The sequence below is a fragment of the Porites lutea genome, chromosome 4 (genome assembly GCF_958299795.1).
Source record: "Porites lutea chromosome 4, jaPorLute2.1, whole genome shotgun sequence".
NCBI classification, from domain to species: Eukaryota; Metazoa; Cnidaria; class Anthozoa; order Scleractinia; family Poritidae; genus Porites; species Porites lutea.
The window spans coordinates 7,442,845-7,465,567 of record NC_133204.1 but is presented as its reverse complement, the minus strand read 5'-3'; the positions used below and the strand labels follow the sequence as shown (position 1 = coordinate 7,465,567).

The 22,723-nt window shown below is 38.2% G+C and overlaps 1 protein-coding gene across 2 annotated transcripts in view; it reads left to right on the top strand.

The window, feature by feature from the left end:
• Positions 1–2,772: 2,772 nt before the first annotated feature.
• LOC140935576 (ankyrin repeat domain-containing protein 17-like) overlaps positions 2,773–22,723 on the top strand; it is a 29,138-nt gene continuing 9,187 nt past the window's right edge. For both annotated transcript variants that reach the window (XM_073385138.1, XM_073385137.1), the window contains exons 1-18: positions 2,773–3,047; positions 6,136–6,274; positions 7,113–7,280; positions 8,030–8,161; positions 8,922–9,323; positions 10,918–11,060; positions 11,631–11,752; positions 12,612–12,679; positions 12,794–12,895; positions 13,381–13,470; positions 13,957–14,066; positions 14,448–14,535; positions 14,633–14,760; positions 15,352–16,075; positions 18,825–19,058; positions 19,653–19,798; positions 21,065–21,421; positions 22,055–22,292. In XM_073385138.1, the coding sequence (XP_073241239.1) occupies positions 2,913–3,047; positions 6,136–6,274; positions 7,113–7,280; positions 8,030–8,161; positions 8,922–9,323; positions 10,918–11,060; positions 11,631–11,752; positions 12,612–12,679; positions 12,794–12,895; positions 13,381–13,470; positions 13,957–14,066; positions 14,448–14,535; positions 14,633–14,760; positions 15,352–16,075; positions 18,825–19,058; positions 19,653–19,798; positions 21,065–21,421; positions 22,055–22,292 (3,526 nt within the window). In that variant the 5' untranslated portion in view covers positions 2,773–2,912. The remainder of the gene's footprint in view (positions 3,048–6,135; positions 6,275–7,112; positions 7,281–8,029; positions 8,162–8,921; positions 9,324–10,917; positions 11,061–11,630; positions 11,753–12,611; positions 12,680–12,793; positions 12,896–13,380; positions 13,471–13,956; positions 14,067–14,447; positions 14,536–14,632; positions 14,761–15,351; positions 16,076–18,824; positions 19,059–19,652; positions 19,799–21,064; positions 21,422–22,054; positions 22,293–22,723) is intronic.

Genomic DNA, 22,723 nt, shown 5'->3' with positions numbered 1-22,723 from the left:
CTTGAATTATTTAAAAGTTCAAATTTCAACTTCGTGTACATTCATTCCAAACGTGGAAATTTAGGTATGTTGATCCTCTATTAGAAATGCCATTTCATATTTATCCAAACAAAGTAAATTCGGCACCAATTCGCCAATTTCTGATCCTTCGTTTTCGATTTCGATTCAACAACCGGGGCCGGATCTCTAGATTTGCACCCAGCCCGACCTCACTCTCTACGAGTTTACCTGTCGTATCAGTCCCGTGACTCCCGTCTCTCTGACGAGTAGTGCTCGCTCTGTACGTTAAGGACGAACTAAATTGTAACGCAGGCTACTTGCATTAAAAGGATGCACTTTTCTTTTAGGAAATTTTTGTCGGGATTCTAAAAATGTATTTGACTATACTGCCTATGGCTGACGCAGTATCCTTTCAAAAATGATGGCCGTTGTCAAAACCAGTGACCACTTTTGTATGAAACAACAAATCAATAAAAGAGATACGGACAAATATACAGTATGTACATACCCTGGAAAGGCTTTTAACCATAATATTCAGGAACGTATTTTCTGTTTTAAGTACAGTAGAGGGAGTTCCGTAGGTTTCATAGGTTCCATGGGTTCCGCGAATTACTGGATATGCCACCGCGATTCTTTTATTGAATTTATTTGTTACTAGCATACTTAACAATTATTCCTCTCGCCCTCATGGGCTCTGAGTCAATAGGCCATGAGGCCGACGGCCGAATGGGCTATTGACTCAGATGCCATGAGGGCGAGAGGAATAATTGATTAAGTAAAATCCAACTAGTTGGTCAAAAATATCGAGAATAAGAAAATTTTAGCTAGTTAAAGCTAGACTTTAATCCTTTGTTGCCGCCAAAAAGCCCGCGCTTTTCGCTACTAGGGGGCTATAACATATAGCCTAGTAGTAGCTCAACCAATCAGAACGCAGCATTGATAATAGACCACTAGTTGGATTTTACTAAAACAAAATAGCCTGCGAATACAGCCGTTTCTCCGTGCTCCACGCCGCTAGGGACGTTTCGCCAACTTCCTTAGGCGCGAGGAGCAGGAAGAAACGGCTGTGTTTGCAGGCTAACAACAAAAGTATATCGCATCATCTAGGCTACTCATATACGTAGCCTAGTTTCTCGCTAGAATTGCCTGGCTATTTTCGATTTTTCATCATCATGACCTATTTTTAAAAAGGTGAAAGTAAATTATGCATATTTTAGACTCTATGTATCCCTGTCTGAACAGCCTGAGTAGACCCTTTAAAGGTTTTTTAAAACTTTCTACTTGCATGGACCAGTTTTTGTTTGTGAAAATCCACCGAGATGGAAAGAGCGAAGCCTTGGTAGGCTTTGATAGATTGTGCTCGAAAAAGGAGCATAATATGCTACAAGCAGTGCTCGTATATTTCTAAAATTATGCCAGTAATTATGTTAGTTTTTGTAAATTATGCTTACAAACAAAATATGCAGAAATTTAATATGCTTCTACTTTTTACTTCAAATTTGGTAAAAAATATCTTAATAATTATGCAACAAACATGTAAATGGCAAACACATTTACCTATTTACATCTAGAAACTTTAAGAGTGCATAATTCATCCTCTGAAAACTATAAAAATCCAAACAAAAAACCAGCACACGGACGCCATCTTGGTTAACCGAGCTAGCTAGTCAGATATGCGCATGCTTTGAGTCCGGTGAAAATGTCCCAGGTAAAGTCCGAGGTCACTTCCTGACCCATGTCCCATGAAGCGACAACAAGCAGACAAAAAATTCATTTTGTTGCTTAAAATTTGCCCTTAACACTTATCTCGGGTCAAAAAAAAATTGGTTGCATGATCAATAAATGACAATGTGCTGAAATTCAAGCCAAAAGTGCAAATTATGCTACTAAGTACTTTTTTGGGGAAATACATGGAAATTATGTTCGTAATGACGAATTATGCCAAAAATTATGCTAGCACAATCATTTGCACATCTCCCATAATGCACCTCATTATCCACCCAAAGTTTTGCATGTGCTTTGTTTTTCATTTCTACTGGGTATTGCAGTTGTCCCAGAAGAAATTGTAGACAAAGTTTTGGGGACAAACAAGGTGAATTATGGGAGATGTGCTTTGTGCTAGCATAATTTTTGGCATAGTTCGTCAGTATGAGCATAATTTCCAAAAGCGTTAACCCTGGGGGACTTTTAATCACCTTCTCTTGGAATCCAGAGTAACCATCCTGGGTGTTTAAAACATTGTTGTCGATGATACCCAATGGGTTTTCGCTTGTCAAAATTTGAGGAAATTCGTGGAAGACGTGGAAGTATGAACAAGTAAATAAATAAATAAATAAATAAATAAATAAACAAACTAATTAAATTAATTCATTTTACAGTTAAACAAATATAAAGTTGAATGAAAAAGAGGTCCTCTTCAAACTTCTCAAATGTCTCACTTGTCTCGTTTTGTAATAGGTACAGACATTTCGACTTTAATTCTGCCTTGAAAACAGTGAAAAACATCAAAACCTAGATAAGACCAGCCGGATCAAATTTACAGGAGGGGCTAAAAATATACGCAAAAGGTGAAAAAAAATCTGATACCAAGTTATGTAAGCATACCAAATAGTATTGTGAAAATAGACAAATATTTTTAGGTTGAGCACATTTTAGAAATGGTAAAAATTTCCCACTACGCTAGTCGCAATGCAAGGTCAAGAGACCATGGTGTGCCTGTGTGCGCAATCTCACAGGCGCCATTTACATATATCCGGGGTTTTCCGAGAATCATTGTCACTGCGATGCCTGAAACATGGCGGTGGAAGGTGAGAATGTGATCGAATCGTCGCATTTTCACATGAAGTAAAAAACCCAATATGCCAAGAAGAGAATTTAAAGTACTTGTAAATAACAGTGGAAATTTGTAGATAATGTCTGTTCATCAACAACATAAGTCAGTGGTAAATGCCGGCGCGGTTTTTCCGAACGAAAGGTCGCCATCGATCTCCGATTCGTCAGACGAGGAAGACGATGATCTCGACGATGAAAGTACAGAGCACTCAGCGGTAAGAATCAGATACTTTCTTTTTAAATTTTTAGTAGAATATCTTGTTGTTCCTTTTTTCAGTAGGACGGTTTATATGAGAATTTTCTCCGTTTGAACGGTGGAAAAGTGTTTCTTGGTATGTTAATTATTCTATCTCAATGATTAATATTAAAGCTATGAAAGCTAGCTCTTCGACTTTATGATGGGAGATATTTGTTTAGATGAAAGGGCTAGTGCTTTTGAATAAATTTTCGCAGCCCTGGTCTCCCGATGGTTCTCTGAAATGTTATTCTCTCATCTAAAGTAGAGTTTCGACGCATTATAATTTTCAGAAGAGACGAATGGTGATCTTAAAGCAGTCTTGTCCTTTTGTCGTAAATATTCGAAACAGAGTTTGTTCGCTGTGTATTTACCATGATTGACGGGTACATTGTTCGCTTTTTCGAGGGACTAAACAAAATTTTGATAAGAATTGGTAAAGGAAAACGGTTACAAACGTTCTCTTTTACGCATAGATTTCACTCTATAACGATCTACAACTAAATGTTTGTGCGATATCTTTCTGGCGAGTCCCGATTTCTAGTGACGTGAGAAGAGACTTAGCAAGCGAAATCAATTTTATTTTTCAAGCTGATATTTCATTGCTGGCTAGAAAATCCATGGCGACTCTTTTGCAAACACATTATGAGATTTTCCTTTATGATGCGATGCTCAAAATATCTTAAGTGTCGCTACGATGGCTCAGAACGAAGCCCAAAACACGTGTCGGAGGAGTGGTCCAAATCAGAATCCTAGAAGTTCAATCATTATACAGTAAAATTATGTGGCATTCCACTTTTTACTAGTGCACTTTAAAACAGATTCAGCCGTTTAGCCTAATAGTAAAACGCCATCAATTTGTAAAGATGTAAATTGTTTATTTCTTGACGTACAAGAATTTCATGACCCACTGAGGAACTGAGCGTGCATGAAATTGTATACGAAAGACTTCAGCTTCATGATTTGGTGAGTATCCGGAAAAGAACAAGAACAAACTGTCCGAAAAGTAAATTCTTATCTTAAAAAAATTACTTTATAAGGAGAATACACTTCCATACATTTATCGAAGTGTTTGGCCATGTCAGAAGAAGATGTTTCGCTATTGTTTTTTTTGTCCCAAGGGAAAAAGTGGAATTACATAATCACGTTACACCATTGTTATTGCTTGTTTGGTTGGACGTATTTTTAATTTACTGTACGTCAAGTATCTGTTACAATACTCCATAATTTCTTGTCCATAGTGTAAGAACCAAGATATCAGTTCATTTTCTTAGTGGAAAATGGTTTAATGTTGATATGTTTGTTGGTTTGTTGATATGTTTCCATGAAGGTGTTAGAAATTCACTTCTCAAAAGCATTATGATATCTGCTTTGAATCTGCTTACAAGTCTAAAGGGGTTACTTTAGGTGACAGTGTTTAAGTTGATTCTAATTATTTTTGTCGATCACAAGCCTTAGTAAACTTGGAATTGGGAAAACCAAAGTCTTTCATTCACTGAATCTCAGTCTCTTAAAAAACAAAGGTGATTCCCTGGCACTTTGAATTACACTTTCATACTAACTGAGATCAACTTAAAAAGAATTGAAATTGGTGTTTCTTCAGTCTGTGACTCAGGCAGCTCGGAAAAAATGTGATTTCTCCCAGCAGTGGTCAAACCTAAAGGCTGTGCTTTAGCAGCCCGTGTCTCCTTGCACCTAACATTAATTTTTTCTCTGGTGGCAGGAAAATCATAGGTTTTAAATTGAAATCATAGGTTGGGCCTCCTAGATCTCACAGATTGACTACACTGGGCTCCCTTCAAATTTTCTTAGAACCCGGTCTTGAACATATGACTTTCAGATTACTAGTCAAGATGCTCTGCCAATGAGAAACCAGAGTATTGTGAGAACTTAAGTTTTGAACTACAATTGGTGACATAAGTAGTGAAGCTTTCCCTCCTCTACCTTCTGTAAATAATGTTGCACTACTGTTCAAGCAATCTGTTGCAAACAACAAATACTCCAACTTTGAATTGAGGCCGGGGGAAGGGTAGTTGATTGTTCTCTGAAATAATTTATAACCCATTTGACATAAGTGTCTTTAAAATTGTGTCGCTGATTGTAGGTTTGTGTGACAAACATTCTGCCTACTGGTGGCATTTTGGCAATGACTTAAATGTGATGGTGAAGTTGAATGTAGAGACTGGTAATTACAATTGTAAATATAGAGATTAAGAATCTTGTTCATAGCTAAGCGAAACATGATCTAATGTCAGTTTCATCCATTACAATTATCTTGGGCAGTATTTCTTTTCTCCCTTTTTCTAAATTTGATAGCTTTAATCTGAATTTTTACTGTTTGCTGCGAATGTGACTGCATATCTTGCACATAAGAATGATGTTTCCCCAGCCAGTCTGTCAGTACATGTAATGTACATGTAGATGACTTTATAAAAGGGTTGCATTAACTATTTCCAAGTTAACATGTATCAAAAAATGGTCTACCTAAAATTAATCTCTTTAGTTTAGGCCATCCTTTACACTCCTGACTTTTCTGTCTTTCTTCTGTGTACTTCTATACAGTAGTTCTGAGCTGTCATTTTAGGATGATAGCCAGATCTATGTCCAATTGACAAATGCTGAAATTGCTTTATATGCTTGACTTATTTATCAAATGTATGAGAAGTTACAGGTAGGCTTAGAGTAATATGGGTAGGAGATAAAAAATGAAAACTGATTCTTAACAATATTGTAACAGACTATTTTCCTACAGTACATGTAGACACCCCTATCATGGACATGTTGTTTAAGTTCCATGCATATTGACCTTTAGAATTATACCTGTATAAAGTGTAGTTTTGTATAAAATGATTAAACTTGGCAAGACTCAAATTCATGGCAACATCTTTCCAGACTTAATCTGTCTGTTTTATTAATGATAAATAATATTAGTCAATGAGCATAATCACATTGTTATGTGTGAAAAGTTGATTACATTTAATATTGGTAAGAAGTAAAGATGATCTTTGTGGTGAACAGAAATGTCAAGGTCACACTGATGAATGGTGATTAATATTTTTTTGTTATAGATGGAATACATCCTCCGAGCAAAAAGAAGTGAACTTACTTCCAAACTTCTGATGTCTGGTTCTGATGGCTTGAGTAATGATTTACGAAAAATGGACCCTGAGACTCAGGCTCGCTTAGAGACTCTTCTAGAAGCTGCAGGTACTCTGTATGATTAAATCATGTTGCCTAAAACAAACAGTGAAATAATATGGACTAGGTTAGCCTGCACCACAGATGAAACTGTAAGAAGCAATATGTTCTGCATATAAAAAGATCTGATGGTGACTATTCTAGTGTCTTTCCTCATTGCTTCAATTTGAAAATCAGTCAGTCCACAGTTCGGGCATATGGTAAGCAAAATTCAGGACTGATAAATTTGAAATTTCAAAGCCCTAAAATGCAATTTTCAGCATTCTGGGGACTAAAGTGAGGACAAAAGAGCATGTTTTTCATTCAAGAAAATGATTTATCAGTCACAACCAATTCCTACAAGCAGTGAACAAATGATGAAAACAAAGTTATGTACTTTTGCACATTAATAAATTCGGCATAAACCTACATGTATAAAGAAACTTGTGAAAATTGACTAAAATATAGCATTTACATGACTAATGTATAACATAAAACCAGTGGGCCGTGATAAAAACACGTCATAGTTATGTTGTCATGCAGATTTTACTCTATATTTTTTGTTTACAAAGTTGTTCAAACTAGTTTCTTCTTCTTTCTAGAAAAAAAGTAGCTGACTTCTATGAGCAAAGTAGCCGACTTGTTTCGTTGGCCGTCGGTGCTTATTTAAACCCCTGATTGTTTGCTGTACTTTATTTTTGTTTGGTTTAATTTTATTTTGTTTGGTACTTTTTAAGTGTCAAGGAGCAACTTCTAAACAACATTTGCGCATATGGTCGGTGCACCCAGAGTTAATTTTTTCAACGCTGTGCTAGATTAAGAAGAAACAAGTGTTGTTCATCTTTCCGTTCATTTCTTTGACTGTCAGGTGTTGGTAAGCTGGCAGATGGCAAAGCGTTTACTGATCCTGAAGTTCTTCGTCGTTTAACATCATCAGTCAGTTGTGCACTAGATGAAGCTGCCGCTGCCTTGACAAGGATGAGATCTCATAATAATGGCATGCCATCATCAGCAGGCCAAACAACTGCTGATTCAGGTCAGTGAGGCCTCTATTACTTTATGATGTTGTACATACTATTTTTGTGTTTACAGTTTCCATATAAACTCCATGCAGTCTTCACATGTTCATGATGTCCATAAGTACAAGTATGTTCATGTAAGCAAAGCAATGATTCTGAGGCCAGGTGCAAATAACAATACTGTATGATTCAGTTCGCAAACAAGAAGAGTCTATTACATTCTAGTCCTTGCTTGTCATTACACCAATTTATTTTTTTCTAGTCAAAAGAAATTTTGCAAAAAAGGGTAATTGTGGTCATTGGCATGCTACATAACAAGAAGGTGAAGTGCAAGGTTCTCAATAGAATCAGGCACCTGGTGATCTAATCGCCGCCTGCTTTGGAATTTGTAGCCGCTTACTTTCCATTCTATTTGCTGCTTTTCTCTTTTTCATTTGTGTTCAAGTCCTCTATTTAACCCTATCATCTGATTTTGATTTTTCCTTGACATATATTGCACAAAATAATTGAAGCAATGAATCAAGACTAAACAAGTAAACTTGCCGGTGCTTCCATTCTTGACAACCACCATGTTTTCAACCACATTTATAAATATCTGGGTACAGTATGCAACATTCACTTTGGCCCAGCCCTTCACTGTAAAAACATGTGCTCTCTATAGAGAGCTATTTTTGTAAAGATTTATTACCAAAATTTCATGTATTGTGATTTCATTTTGTTTAGTATTTGTTTAAATGTGTTGATATTTATAATAATGTTCATGTAGGAGCTCGAAGTCTTGCCGAAGCCTGCCTTGAGGGAGATGTTGGTGCTGTGAGGAAGCTTCTGGAAGAAGGCTGGAGTGTCCATGAACCTACTGACGAAGGAGAAAGTCTTCTCTCGTTAGCTTGCTCAGCAGGTTTGGATTTGTTTCCTGCATTTATTCACATTTACACATTAAATTAGCAGTACAGGTTATTACTGAGGTCACTTAAATATTTAAATCTTTAGGGCTCTCACTAAGATTTCAAGGTACTGGGTGTAAGCAGTTAGTAGGTGGGGAACTGAACAATCAGTGAGTGCTTTTGGTCGTATTTTTTCCTTTTGTTTCCTATGAAAATAGCCAGGGATCATACTCATAGTTACTATGGGGCCAGGGATTTCAGTAGACAGGGGAAATCCCCGGCCACCGTCCCCTAAATCGTGATTCTTATTATTCTATGCAGGAGTTCTTTAACTCACCGTTGCATCTTTTTGCAGGTCTGGTTTTTTTCCTAAGAAATGTACTTGTATATGAGGGTAAAATCAGTAACACTCTTAAAGCAAGGCAAAAACATACTCAGACTTAGGTAAACCAAACCAAAGCCTACATTGTAGACATATCTAACCCAGCTGGTTACTAACATCTGCATAGCAGCATTTAGATTCTTGTTCTAAGTCCACAGCAGACTCAATGAATTACCAGGAGTGAGTTTTGAATTTCCCTTCAACCTGATTAGCCAACTGAACAGTGGCTTTTTATAATGAATGCCAACCATGGCACATACTCAAATCCTGGTATACAGCTGGGGTCTGAAACAAACATTTTGGCACTGGTTCACAGATGGACTTAACTGGAAGTTCAGTTTCTTCTGTGGTGCAGGCTAACCAAAATGGTATTATTTCACTGTTTGTTTTAGGCTATTATGAGCTTGCCCAGGTGCTTTTGGCCATGAATGCTAATGTCGATGATCGAGGAAGTAAAGGCGACTGCACCCCTCTGATGGAAGCTTCTAGTGGTGGCTATATTGACATTGTCAAGCTGTTACTTGAGCACACTGCTGATGTCAATTCACAGTCACAGGCTGGTAACACTGCTCTCATCTATGCTTGTTGTGGTGGTTACGAAGATGTCGTTGAAGAGCTATTAAATCATGGTGCAGATATAGAGGCCCATAATGAGAATGGCCACACTCCTTTGATGGAAGCTGCGAGCGGGGGGCATGTTAATGTTGCCAAGATGTTACTTGAACGAGGTGCTTGTATTAACTCACATTCAAATGAGTTTAAGGAGAGTGCCTTGACATTGGCATGCTATAAAGGTAATATTTGAATAGAGAGATGTTGTCTCCCTTTTGTAGTGTTGTTGCAATTAACATTGTTTTTCACTGTTAATTACAGTTCTGCTTGTAGGATGCAGTATACATCTCTTTGTAAAGAAATATTTACTCTTGCTGTACACCTTTAATGTTAGATGTTAGCTATAAACACACTTGTAAATTGGCCTTTACTGTGTACGTACAGTAGAACCCCGGTTACTTGAACTCTGAAGGGAAATGAAAAACAGTTTGAGTTAGTGAGGGTTCAAGTTATTGGGGTTGATTACCAAATTCAATTTGCCATATTAATACACTGTATTAGTAGTTGCTGATTTTTTAGCTCCTCAGTGTATAGTGCAGTGCAATGTTCACCCATCTCATCAGAAACAGTAGCATGATTAGGCTTTTTTTAGGTTAAAAGTGATCTGTTTGTTGCACCAATTGAAATCAAATTAATACAGTGATGACCAGTGTTAGTTTTGGTGTTTTTGCTGTTTATACAAAAAGAAGAGGTAATGGGATATATGGCATCTGAGTGGAGTTACAAAAACCAGGGTTTGAGTTATCAGGGTAAATTTCAGTGAATTTTTGATCAACTGATAATATGAAACCTAGTTCGAGTTAGTGGGGAATTTGAGCTATCCGAGTTCGAGTTATCGGGTTCTACTGTATACATGTACATGTCACTAAACAGGAAATGTTTTAACCCATTCGCTCCTGGAGATTTTGCCGAAAAACGCATTTTGAAGCTAGTCGAGTGGTTTTGTGGTCACTGTCGTGCTATAAAGAGCTAAAACTTACCACAAACCGGTTTACAGGTCGTACACTTGATGGCCTTCTGATCCAGATGCAAAATATCAGCTTGCGAAGTTTGGGCATGCGTAGAAATCAAAATTTCGACATAGTTTTTGGGTTTAGAAGTGACACAGCAGTCTTTGCTTTTACTTTTCGCTTTCTCTCCTCCCTTCTTTTTTCGCTTTTCTTGCCTCATTTTTTTTTCTCTTGCTGGGCATTTAGTAGGCTTCATTTTCGTGGGAATAGTTTTTAGGAAAGCTTTTAGGATCTTAGGATTAGGTGAAAGGAAAGGTAGGTGGGCAATGGAACAAGATTTTCATGGAGATTTTCAGGTCAATGTTACATGGTTTTTTGCCTCTTTCTCCGGTGTCCTTGACTGAATTGTGCTCATTCTGGTATGGTTTGAAAGATCTCCCCACTCTGCACAAGCTAGCGGACAAAGTTGTCCTTGACCGCTAAAACTGATGACGTCACAAAGGGTAGAAAGGACGTGGATCCGCACGGGCGGTCACGGGCGGTTCAGGGGTGAATGGGTTAAAATTGAAGTGAAATGTACAATGAGGCTCAAAGTGATTCCCAGTAAACCGCTTTTAAAACCTACAGTAGATTCTCCTTTCAATAACAGTTTCATACTTGGTTAGAATTTTAATGTACTTCACGTTTGGTTAGGAATATCTTACCGTATCTTTTCTTGTCAACATGATTGAAAACTCTGAGTTGAATTTGTGTCATTTGCATTCTTTTGTTTAGAACAAAGAAGTTAGAACATAAGTAAAACTACATTGCCTTATTATATTTTCAGGTCACCTTGAGATGGTGAAGTTTTTGCTTGATGCTGGAGCTGATCAAGAGCACAAAACAGATGAAATGCACACAGCACTAATGGAGGCCTCCATGGATGGGCATGTGGAAGTGGCAAAGCTTCTTTTAGATCATGGCGCACAGGTATACATAAAACTATATATCTATAAATTCTATTTAAATTCATTTCAAGATGTTTTAGATCATGGTGCACAGGTATACATAAAACTATATATCTATAAATTCTATTTAAATTCATTTCAAGATGTTTTAGATCATGGCGCACAGGTATACATAAAACTATATATCTATAAATTCTATTTAAATTCATTTCACTGCTGTCAAATGAAATGGTTTCTAGGAGGGTGGAATCTTTCAAATTTTTTACACCCTGGTTGGGGGTGTGAAGACGAGGCTAAGTCAAAGTTGACATTAACTTTTGATGATATTTTGGACAGGAGAAAAGTGATCATTTTTGTTTTGCAAGGCTGAAAATTTTTTTGCTTAGTAACTGACGTTATTGGTTTTTTGTCTCTCTCTTTTTTCAGAAGTCCCCCTTATGCAATTTTATATTGGCTAGAAAACCTGTCACTGCCTGTCAGCTTGGTAAATTAGCTTGAAATTTACTCGTAACGTCTTCTGGGGAGGGAAGGCAAAGAGTTACTTCTCCCCCTTTTTATTCAGATAAACAACAATTTTGTGGTCTCTTTGTAGGTTAACATGCCTGCTGATAGTTTTGAATCACCTCTGACATTAGCAGCTTGTGGTGGTCATGTTGAGCTTGCTGATTTGCTAATCAAAAGGGGCGCTTTCCTGGAAGAAGTTAATGATGAAGGGTAAGTTATGGCTCAGTTGAGAAGAAAATACAAGGAATTTAGTGCTTAGCTATATTGCAATAAAATAGTTTCAGCTGTATCAACTTTTGGATTAAAGAGTTCAGAATATGTGATAACACATGGCATTTCAGGAACTCAAAGGCTTTAGAAATTGCAAATTTTTCATGACTCTGTTGTCTCACAATTCCCAGAAGAGACTTAAGCACAAAGAAAACCAAACCAAATATAGAAAAAATGACCGTAAAGTGTCGGAGTTGTGTTAGAATTATTCTAACAATATATCGAATGTGGGTTATTGAGCTACTTAGTGGTTGATCATGGCAAACTCAATCATTCATTAAATTCATAGTCACACATGTTTTTCATACGCCCATAGGAACACCTAATGTGTACCTAAAGCTCCATGTATTTTGCAGGGAGCTTGGAAATTAACATAGATGATGCAGTGTTCTTTAAGTCTTGAGTATTAGACAAGGAACAACCCAAGTCCATAGTAGAAGTTCAACCTACTGTACATGTACATGTAGCTTTCTTTGTCAGACACTCAAGTCAAACTGATTCAAATCAATCAACTCACTGCAAGATCATGAATGAGTTTCGAGAGATCAGTCAAGCGACAAGCTCATTATATTTCTTGCCTCGACTCTCAATTCTTGAAACTAGAGAATCAATTCTCAAGACTCGAGACTTGATTCTAGAAAGTTTCGAGAGTTGTGAATTGAGTCTCGAGGATCAAGGCACTAGTGACTGTCAACTTACTTTTGAGCAGTACTGTACAGCACAAAGGGGATAGGTTAGTGTCAAACTCATGGATTGATTGTTCTGTTTCTTTTATTTAAACTTTACTCTTGCTTTTCAGGTACACACCTCTCATGGAAGCTTCCAGGGAAGGGCATCTGGATATGGTCGCTCTTCTTCTAGAACATGGTGGAGAAAATTTTTCTTAGTTAAAATAACATTACTTCAGTAAAACTACTCTTTTTGAGAAGATTAAATTCTGTGTGCTATTTTCCAAGAAGGTGCATTCTTTTCATTTAACAGGAGCTGATATTCATGCACAGACAGAGGAAACTCAAGAGACAGCCTTGAGCTTAGCTTGCTGTGGCGGTTTTCAAGATGTCGCTGCCTTTCTTCTTCAAGCAGGTATAGAAAATTATTATGTGTAATATCAGTGAATAAAGATGAGGTGTTAAGAGCCAAAATTATAAAAATTGCATCTTAATACATGCACATAATAAACTACTCATGAGGTTGGAATACACTTTCAATAACATGTGAACCCTGAAGTTCAAAAGCCAACAGTTTACAAGCATTTTCCTTCTTTGCTGCCATCAGTCAGCTGACGTCTCAGAAAACAGAAGTTTTGTCAAGGAGTTGAAAAGATCATGGTTTATGATGTGTAATTGATGGATTTTGATCCATTTTGTGTGTCTGTATTTCAGTGTTGGTTATTATGCTAGGTGGTAGCAAGAAATACATTTTATTTGGAAGTTGAAAGTTTGGGTGTTTTTTTTTTAGACCAGGGCTGAATGTCAGGCAAGGTAGCTTTGAATAACTGAATGCAAGTCTTTGTCCAAAGCAAAAAATGAAAAACATAAATAACAATACTTTTTTGTTCTTCTTAAAAGGTGCTGCCATTGAACAGGGTTCATCAACTCCTCTGATGGAGGCTGCTCAGGAAGGACATGTAGAGCTTGTAAGATTCCTAGTGGAGCAAGGTATCATACCCTTTAAACTCATAAAGCTTTATTACAACAGTCACTCAAAAAATTGTCCTTTCTGTGCTGATATCTAAGCTGGTGCTTATAACTTATCATAAGCATAATAACAAAATCTGAGTATCAGTTTTATCAGAAAGAACATGAAAATTACCACAATGGTTTTGATAAACATAAATAAATTTTTCATTAGAACAGCATAATAATCTTGGTACATGTATCGGCAGTATGACCTTTGTTAGCTCACTTTTTCTTGTTTTATCCACTCAGTCAAACAAGCTTTGGGTGGATGCATTTGCAACATACTCGTATAGTGGTCACGTTTCCTCATTAGAATTTTATGTAGTTTTCACACTTAAAAACAAGAAAAATTTTTCCAGGAGACAGATGCAATGGCTATTTCGGTTTGCTTCAGATGTATCCATTCTATGATTCAGATTGTTTTTCATTTGATAAGTGATTGAGAGTTGTTTTTGTTTATTCCAGGGGCAAATGTGAATGCAACAACTGCCACTGGTGACACCCCACTGTCGTTTGCTTGTGAGAATGGTCACACTGATGTCGCTGATGTTCTGCTTGCTGCTGGGGCTGAACTGGTAATATTTTGTCGCCATGGCACACATGAACCCCCTCAGTGATCTTAAATAATTTTATTTCCTAACTGCTGTACCCCAGACTGGGTTATACACCCGTGTCATACACATGTGCTATCACACATGTACTGTGTAGAACCCCATGTCTTGTTGTAGCTTCTTGGAGTTGTTGTATGTAAGAAACATTATCATTCATGTAAAATGTTTTGTTGTTTCTTATTGGCTCTAATCCCCCAGCTATTTCTTCATAACCAACTTCCGCTTACCATTATTTGGAAGATGCGAGCAATATGCCATCAATTTGATGGCATAAATTATGTTATCCTAATAACTTTAACTACCAGTATGAAATAACATTCAACCTCTCTTTATTTCTGTCCACAGGAGCATGAATCTGAAGCAGGCCGTACACCTCTCATGAAAGCTGCAAGAGCAGGTCATCTTTGCACAGTGCAGTTCCTCATCAGTAGAGGTACATTTTGTAACAATGACACTTTCAAGTCATCCTCCAGTTATTCATATCAGTCTTACAAGGTAAATGTAAGAAAGTTATGATGGTTTTTCTACAGGAGCTGATGTTAACCGTCAAACCACTATGAATGATCACACTGTGCTGTCTCTTGCCTGTGCTGGAGGACATTTGGCAGTTGTGGAACTTCTGTTGGCACATGGTGCTGATCCTTTACATAAGCTTAAGGTAAGGATAACATTGATGCATATCTTCCCTCTTTAGTCAGCGGCTAGTTTTTTTTTTTACAACTTGTATTTGCATTTAAATATTGTCAAGAGAAATGTGAATTTTTTATTCATACTTGTCTGATATGAGCTTTGCTGATGCAGAGCTGCTACCATCAACCTGGAGCTGGGCATTTTCCAGCTACAATGAATATTTTCTTCAAGCTCCAAATTCATTGTACTTAAATATGAAATCAAATATTTTTGTCCATGTAACCTTAATCCTCACTTTACCCCTTTTTGATACTGCAGCTAACCTGACATACACAGTCATAAACATGGCCTTAACAAGAAATCCCCCCCCCCCCCGAACAAAGTTGAGGACCTTAACATGTGCAAGATATGTAAAACGTGTTTGACTTGTAACAAGCCAATACTGTCCATGGGAGGGGGGGGGAGGGGTCAACTTGAATTGCATTTCCTTCACCTGAAACAGAAAGTGCCCTAAACGTTTTGACCAGGATTGTAGTGCCAGCCTTTGTTGTGGCCTTCTATGGGTTTATTTGTGTGCCCTGTAAACATTTAAACAAATTTTGTGCTCATTTTGTTTCAGGACAATTCAAACATTTTAATAGAAGCCGCGAAAGGAGGCCATGCTGCAGTGATCTGTTTTCTACTTGAAAATCCCATAGTTTCCAATCCACCTGAACTTCCCCTTCAATCAATGCCTGCCTCTCTTCCAACTCCTATGGTGCCTCCTCCACGAGTTCCGCCTGTCCATTCCACTCAGCCTCCAGTAATGGAACATCCAGATCTGCCAGATGTGAATGAAACCATGTTGGAGAGCCAGCAAGCCATGCTGAACCAGTTGTCAAATGCTCCCTTATCCCCGCAGTCTCCTCTGTTGTTAAATGCTCCTGCTAACTTCCTTATGCCAGATGTGCCGATCACATCTTGTTCGACATCCTCCACCATGCCTTCTGTCAGCCAGTCCATGTCTGATATGTCAACCAACATGACATCAACAGCTGTGCAAACTGACAACAACAAGGTTGTGATTTGCGAGAAACTGCAGCTTATTCAAGGCAAGTTGGCCAAGGCACTGAAGAATGCCAACCTCTCATTAGACAACATCCCCCCTGAGCTGCTACAGAGTGTTAACGAGGAGGTGTCAGCACTGAATCTTGATGGCGAGGAGATTGCAGTTCCTCCATCTCCTTTCTCTATGCCTATTGGAACAGGTGGGGTGATGGGAGACCAAGACAACATTGAGGGATTGATGGTTGCCGAGCCGGCACAAACTCTTCACGACACTATTGGAGATATGATATCTGAAGGTACGAATAACTTAAACAGCTTGTAAAAAATTGTGAAACAAAATAATGATAAGCTCCAAGTTGCCCCAAGTCTCTTTTTAAAGTGAGGGTACAGTGTCAGGGTTTGCACAGTCTTAAAAAGTCCTTGAATTTTAGGGGAAGTCCTGGAAAAGTCGTTGAATTCTAAGGGAAGTCCTGGAAAAGTCCTTGAAAAGTCCTTGAATTTTAGGGGAAGTCCTTGCAAAGTCCTTGAATTTTAGGGGAAGTCCTTGAAAAGTCGTTGAATTTTCTTCAACTTTGAATGTAGTGGCCTGGAAAGTGTTTTTGATGCTTTTTGGTTGTCTAAGACAAAATATAAATCATAGCTCAGTGAAGTTAAAGGTTATTTACATAAAGTGCTCTATGTTTTATGCAATAATTAACTATCCATTTAAGACAAGTGAACTGAAAAATGTAGAGAAGTTGGTGAAGTAAACAGTTCAAGCCTTAAGGTATCATCCAGGGTAAAAACCCATCATTTTTCGAAATTTTCAATTTTTAGATGATTAAGTAGAGCTCATCAAGAGCTTTCTTTTAAAAAAAAAATCCAGAAAAAAATGTTTTTTCTGTACAGACTTATGGAGCGCAAAAGTTTTTTCTATGCTAATTATTTTAATTGATCGTTGACAAGTCCTGTCATACTTCATACGCATGCCGCTGTTGAACCAAGCTAATCACGCAATTTGACAGAAATCGTGGTCTACAAGTATAGAGCTCACTGTTTTTCCCTGGATTTTGGAAGTGAATGCCTTCAAAGAAGAAAAAAGAGCTTGTCCGTTTTCGTCCTTGACTCCAAGACGAAAGAAGACGACAAAATCGTTTTGCAAAGTGTGGGTTTCGAAATTAGCAGAGAGTGACAAGGGCTCCTACTACAATCAAGAAAAATGGCTAAAAGGTGACAAAGCTTCTGAAAAACCCATTGAAACTACCACGAAATTGAGTTTCACGAGTTTCTTGGCGAGCGGAGCGAGCTTTTTAGGTCGCGAAGCAGCCAAGCAAGCGACAAATTCGCGACCGGTCCTGCGCCATATAAAAATCGGACGAAGGACTTTTTTGAAAGTCTATTGTAGCGGGAGAGCAGCATCAAGAAAAACTCCAGGAAGCGGTTTGTTGTCGATTTTTCCAGGGAAGTGTCAAACTTTTAGAAAATGTATCGAGTAAAAGTTGGCTTGGCTCAAAATGAAAACTGCCCGTCGCAAATAACTAAAGATGCTTTCTCGACAACAGAAGGATCGAACAGAGGAGAGCGTTCGAAATAAATTGTTCATCTGTTGTTGGGTTTCGTTTGTAACCTTTTCCTGCTGTGTCACTATTGTTGTCCCTCTTCTGGTATGCATCAACATTGACAGCTTTGGTGTTATAATCTGTTATAATCTCGTCACGGGCAATACGCCGCCAAAAATCTTTTTCCCCTGTTTTCTCGAAATGAAAATCAGAGCAAGTTGAGGGTACGTTTTAAACTCCAAGTCGGCAACCCGTGAACCAACTTGGCTGAAATTTGGCCAACTTACTGTCAGATAGTTTTCTAAAAAACCGTGTCTGCGAATTTTGATTTCTTTTTTCGTTTTCGAGTAAGAGTATTTTTTTCACAGGTAGTGCTAATGATTTGCTATCCCTAACTTCAACTGCTTATAACAAAAGAACAAAACCACTTGACAAAAATCTGAGACACGGTTTTTTAGTCAAACGTGTTAAGAAGCCAATGCGATCTTAATTGGCTTCTTCCGTTTATTTTCGGCTGGCTTGGACTTAAATTTACAGCGACACCCACTTTCACAAAAAGCTTCTCATTTCTGAATTGCGTTAATATTTTGATTTTTTAAAAGGAATAAGCAATAATCTGGAACTATTAAGCTTTCAGAAAATGTACGGTTTATGGGGGTATTTATTAAAAGCAAAAGCGCTAGCGCCGATCAACGCGGGGAGGGTGCTTAAGGGTGGATGATACCTTAAAGTCTTATTAGAATAGACTGGGAATGTGCATTTTTGTTCAATCTGTAAAATTATATTCCTAGTAGGTGGTCATTGAAAATCTGATGTGGTCCTTGAAAAGTCTTTGAAAAATGGTTGCATTTTTTGGATGAAACCCTGAGTGTATTAGTTTAGTCATTGATATGAAAATAAGTAAATAAATGTTTTACTCTTATGCAAATTATACTCATTACACGTGAAAGGGTTTTTGGAGTAGCCTTATTTGAGAGCAAGGGCCTCTGGAACTTGGAAATAATCTTCTTTCTGAATTGAACATTCTCATACTGAACACAGGACTTGGCATTTTGGTGTGCCACTGTCTGTAATTATCGCAGATGATGATGATAAAGGTTGGCCGAACTGGTACAGAGAACAATTTTCTGTTTCAAAATGTGCACTATTGCTGAAGAAGTCATGAGCAACCCCCTCTTCTTTACAGTACTCTGCCTTGATTGAAAAAATTAGTGATCATGACCACAAAAATGCAGATTTGTGTTTCTGTGCATTATTGTGAACCTTGGCTATTTTAACCTTGTGACACAAAAGATTGTCAAGATAACAAAAGAAAAAACACCTCATTTTCTCTCTTAAAGCTTGAGATAAACACTTCTTAATATAAGTGTCATCCAAAAATTGTATTTGCATCTAAGAAGAGAGTCAAAAAGCAAGAAATACATGTAGTTCCCCTTTTAAGTTATATGATCTATTAAAACTTATGTCAGAACTTTGCAGTATTGACATGACTTTCATTTAATTCCAGACTCAAGCAACAACAGCAGTCCTCCTACCCCTCCAGAACTCTGTACACCATCAGTACCCTTGACACCCACCCCCTCCCCAGCATCTCCTCAGTTCCCACCCATGATTGATGTGGACCAGCAGACAGACAGTAACTCAGACACTGCTCTCACACTGGCTGCTGCAGGGGGTCATGATGAGCTTGTAACACTTTTGTTGGTCAAAGGCTCTGACATTGAGCACAGGGACAAGAAAGGTGGGTTAGGGAAAATTTTATTGGGTAGAAATATGCACTGTCCAAAACACTGCTTCGTAATAAGCAATGATGGCCAGCAAAAAGGTTCAGCTACTTTGCTCAGAGAAGTCTGCTACTTTCCCCCCCTAATAATTGAAGTAATGATTAAAGAAAGATTTGTGTAACTTAGCCTTGATGTTACATTTGGTTATTCTTCTCAAACCAGCTGCTTACTTACATTTTATTGAAACCTCCCATAAAAAGGAGTCTTGACTTGTGCCAACTTAAAAATAACTGGGTCCACTGTTTATTTATAGGTGTGACATGTACATGTATATTTATGTTTTTTCATTGCTAAGCTGGCTTGCACCCTGTATCATTTGATCTTCATTGTTATAGTTGTTTGACTATTAGAATAGTGATGGTCCTCATTATGTGTAAATAAAAACATGGTATTGCAGCTTGAGTTCTAGGTGAATGCATCAATTATTGAATTGTCCAGTTAGTTAAAAGTAGTGTTGTGAAGTTGAGTTTAAATGATAAAGTTTTGCAAATTAGCATTTAAGCCTTAGTTTACTAAAGCTGTGTATTGTTATTTTTTTCCCTTGGTTTCAGGCTGTACCCCTCTGATTCTAGCAGCTACAGCTGGACATGCTTCCACTGTGGAGATCTTGATGGAGCATAGGGCAGATATTGAAGCTCAGTCAGATCGCACCAAAGATACTGCACTCTCCCTGGCATGCTCTGGTGGCAGGCAAGAGGTAGGTACACTTGGTTTACTAAATGCAAGGTATTATTTCCAGTTCTATGATAACATACAAAACTACATAGTTCAACAAATTGTCTTAATAATGTAAATAAAGTTCTCAGTAGACTGTTTAACTGTGACAATAAACGGATCGAAACGCACCAATGAGATTACAAGTCTTCGTAGCCAATAACATCACGGCTTAACTGACAGTTAAACAATAACATCCCGACTTGATTGCCAATCAGGTCAATAACCGAGTTAGTTACCATCAACTGACTTGATACAACTCACTTTGACTCTGAAGATCGCCCAGGTTGTTGGAACGTCAGTCACTCTAAACAAAAACAGTCCTATTCAGGACTACGTTCACACAGACGATCATACTCAACCTACTTATGAAATGACTCCTGCGTTCAAACCTTTCATAGTTATACAAAACTACCTTAGTTTGTAAATTCAGAATTAAAGCCAGTGTGGTTCTTAACCCTCAAAGTCCCGATGGTGACCAACATCAATTTTCCCCTAACAATATCCATACGTTGTCAAGAGAAATGGTTACGAGAATCAATTAAATGATCACCAAAGAGAAAATGCGTTGATCTTTTATTAAACTCTCTCAACTTATCTTTAAGAAAATGTATGAATATCAGTGTGGAGAATTTTTATGTGGATATTGAGGCTTAAAGGGTTAAGAGTAGCCTGAGAAAACAGCCGACTTTTCAACATCCCACCACTGGTTTCTCTACAAAATGATGTCTGAGGAACAGGCTCAGAAATTCCATACTGATTATACATCACTACCTGCATCTGGTCAGTGCTTCCAATGAGGTGAAGCACATTATCCTTGCAGCATGACCAATCAGAAGTGCTTCCCAGGTCTGTGTAGTGATGCATCATCAGTATGGAATTTCTACACTCATTCGTCAGGTGCCATTTTGTAGGGAAACCACTGGTGGTGTCCCAAATGTTAGCAGTTTTCTCAGTCTGTCGTGAGAGTGCACTGGGGTACAATGTAAGTAACCTGTAGCCCAACACCACATGCTACATTATTAAGCTCGAAGTTATTATGTTGAAGTCCTTGTGTATTACCTTCTGTAGAACTACAGTATTCAGCTGTGAACAGTTACAGTTTGGGTGTTAGGTCCACCCATCAAAATGTTCATGTTTAAGTCTAAATCAAGCCAGAATATTTTGGTTTCTATTAAACTCCAAAAGTGGTAACTGGAAAGGTGAAGTGTAAAAGTCATTTATGATGGTCACTGTTTTCTTTGAACAGGTTGTTGAGCTACTAATTGCTAAGGGAGCCCACTTTGAACATCGCAATGTGTCAGATTACACCCCACTGAGCCTTGCTGCCTCTGGAGGTTATGTTGGTATCATCAAGCTTCTCTTGAATCACGGAGCCGAAATAAACTCGCGCACTGGAAGTAAACTTGGAATATCCCCCTTAATGTTAGCATCAATGAATGGCCACACAGCAGCTGTGAAGCTTCTGCTTGATATGGGAAGTGACATCAATGCACAGATTGAGACCAATAGGAACACTGCTCTAACTTTGGCCTGCTTCCAGGGACGTCATGAAGTTGTCAATCTGTTGGTGGAAAGGAAGGCAAACATTGAACATCGTGCTAAGGTTTGTAGCTGATGTACATGTACAGTGTATCTGAATTGCTTTAACTAGTAATTTTTAGAAAGAGACATTTCAAATTGCTTAAGTTGCCATGTGGAAGGTTGTTGGTTGTCTTGGCTTCACGGATAGCGCAAGAAAGACCCTATATTCAGGGTGGGGGGGGGGGGGGGGAGAGTTTGCACATGCTTCCTTAAGAACTTTCAAATTAAAATTTTTATCCAGCAGCAAGAGAGCAACCGACTTGTATAGTTATGGGTTACTACTTTTGTTTATACATCTCTGGGATCGTTTAATGCTAGCATAACATAACATGCAAGTTTATTTAGGAAGTAGAAAAAAATATCTGAAAAGGAAACACAAGGTTAACCCCGTATGATATCAATTACAAAATCAGCTGCAGTGGAACCCTATAATGGTCCTCCTTTTAACAGAGTCCTTGGTATAACAAATGATCTCCTCTTGCCCAGTAATAGTTAAATATATAGGAAAAGATCTCAACATAACATAACTTCGTTGTAGCAAACATATTCAGTTTTTCTAGTCCCTTGGCCCTTCGTTTTGTTGAGGTTCCACTTTATAACTGTATTGGCAGAAGGTTTAGTTTTTGTTGTGATGTACCGGTACTGTATCCTTCAGACTGGTCTGACCCCACTGATGGAAGCAGCTTCTGGTGGGTATGTTGAGGTCGGAAGGATTCTTCTTGATAAAGGTGGTGACGTCAATGCCCCTCCAGTTCCATCATCACGTGATACAGCATTAACGATAGCAGCAGACAAAGGACATTACAAATTCTGTGACCTGCTGTTGTCCCGTGGAGCTATGGTTGATGTGAAGAACAAGAAAGGAAACTCACCACTTTGGTTGGCTGCTAATGGTATGTAACATGTGCTTGTGATACAGTGAATGTCGTAGACGGCAGTGGTGTTGTACAGTTTTAATTCTGAATTTATTAATACCACAGCACTTGTTTGAAAAACCCCCAGAGCTACAATGCTCATTCCCCTTCAAGAGCACCTGCTTGAAGGCTACCTTGTTAAGCAAACCCAGCCTGTGATTTTATATAGCCTGCGTAGCAAGCGTTTCCGTTTGGTTTCGGAGAAAGGAAAGATCAAGGAACGGGATTTTTGGCCCCTCCCCTCTCTTTTACTCGCGCCATTTTCGCGCGGTATTTGACTCTCGTTGCTCGTTCTTTGCTCTGAAACCGCACAAAAAAGCTTGCTACGCAGGCTTGATTTTATATGGCAGTTGGGTTGGTGATCAGAGGACCAAATAAACAGCAAAGCGACAAGGGGAATGGCCTCACCC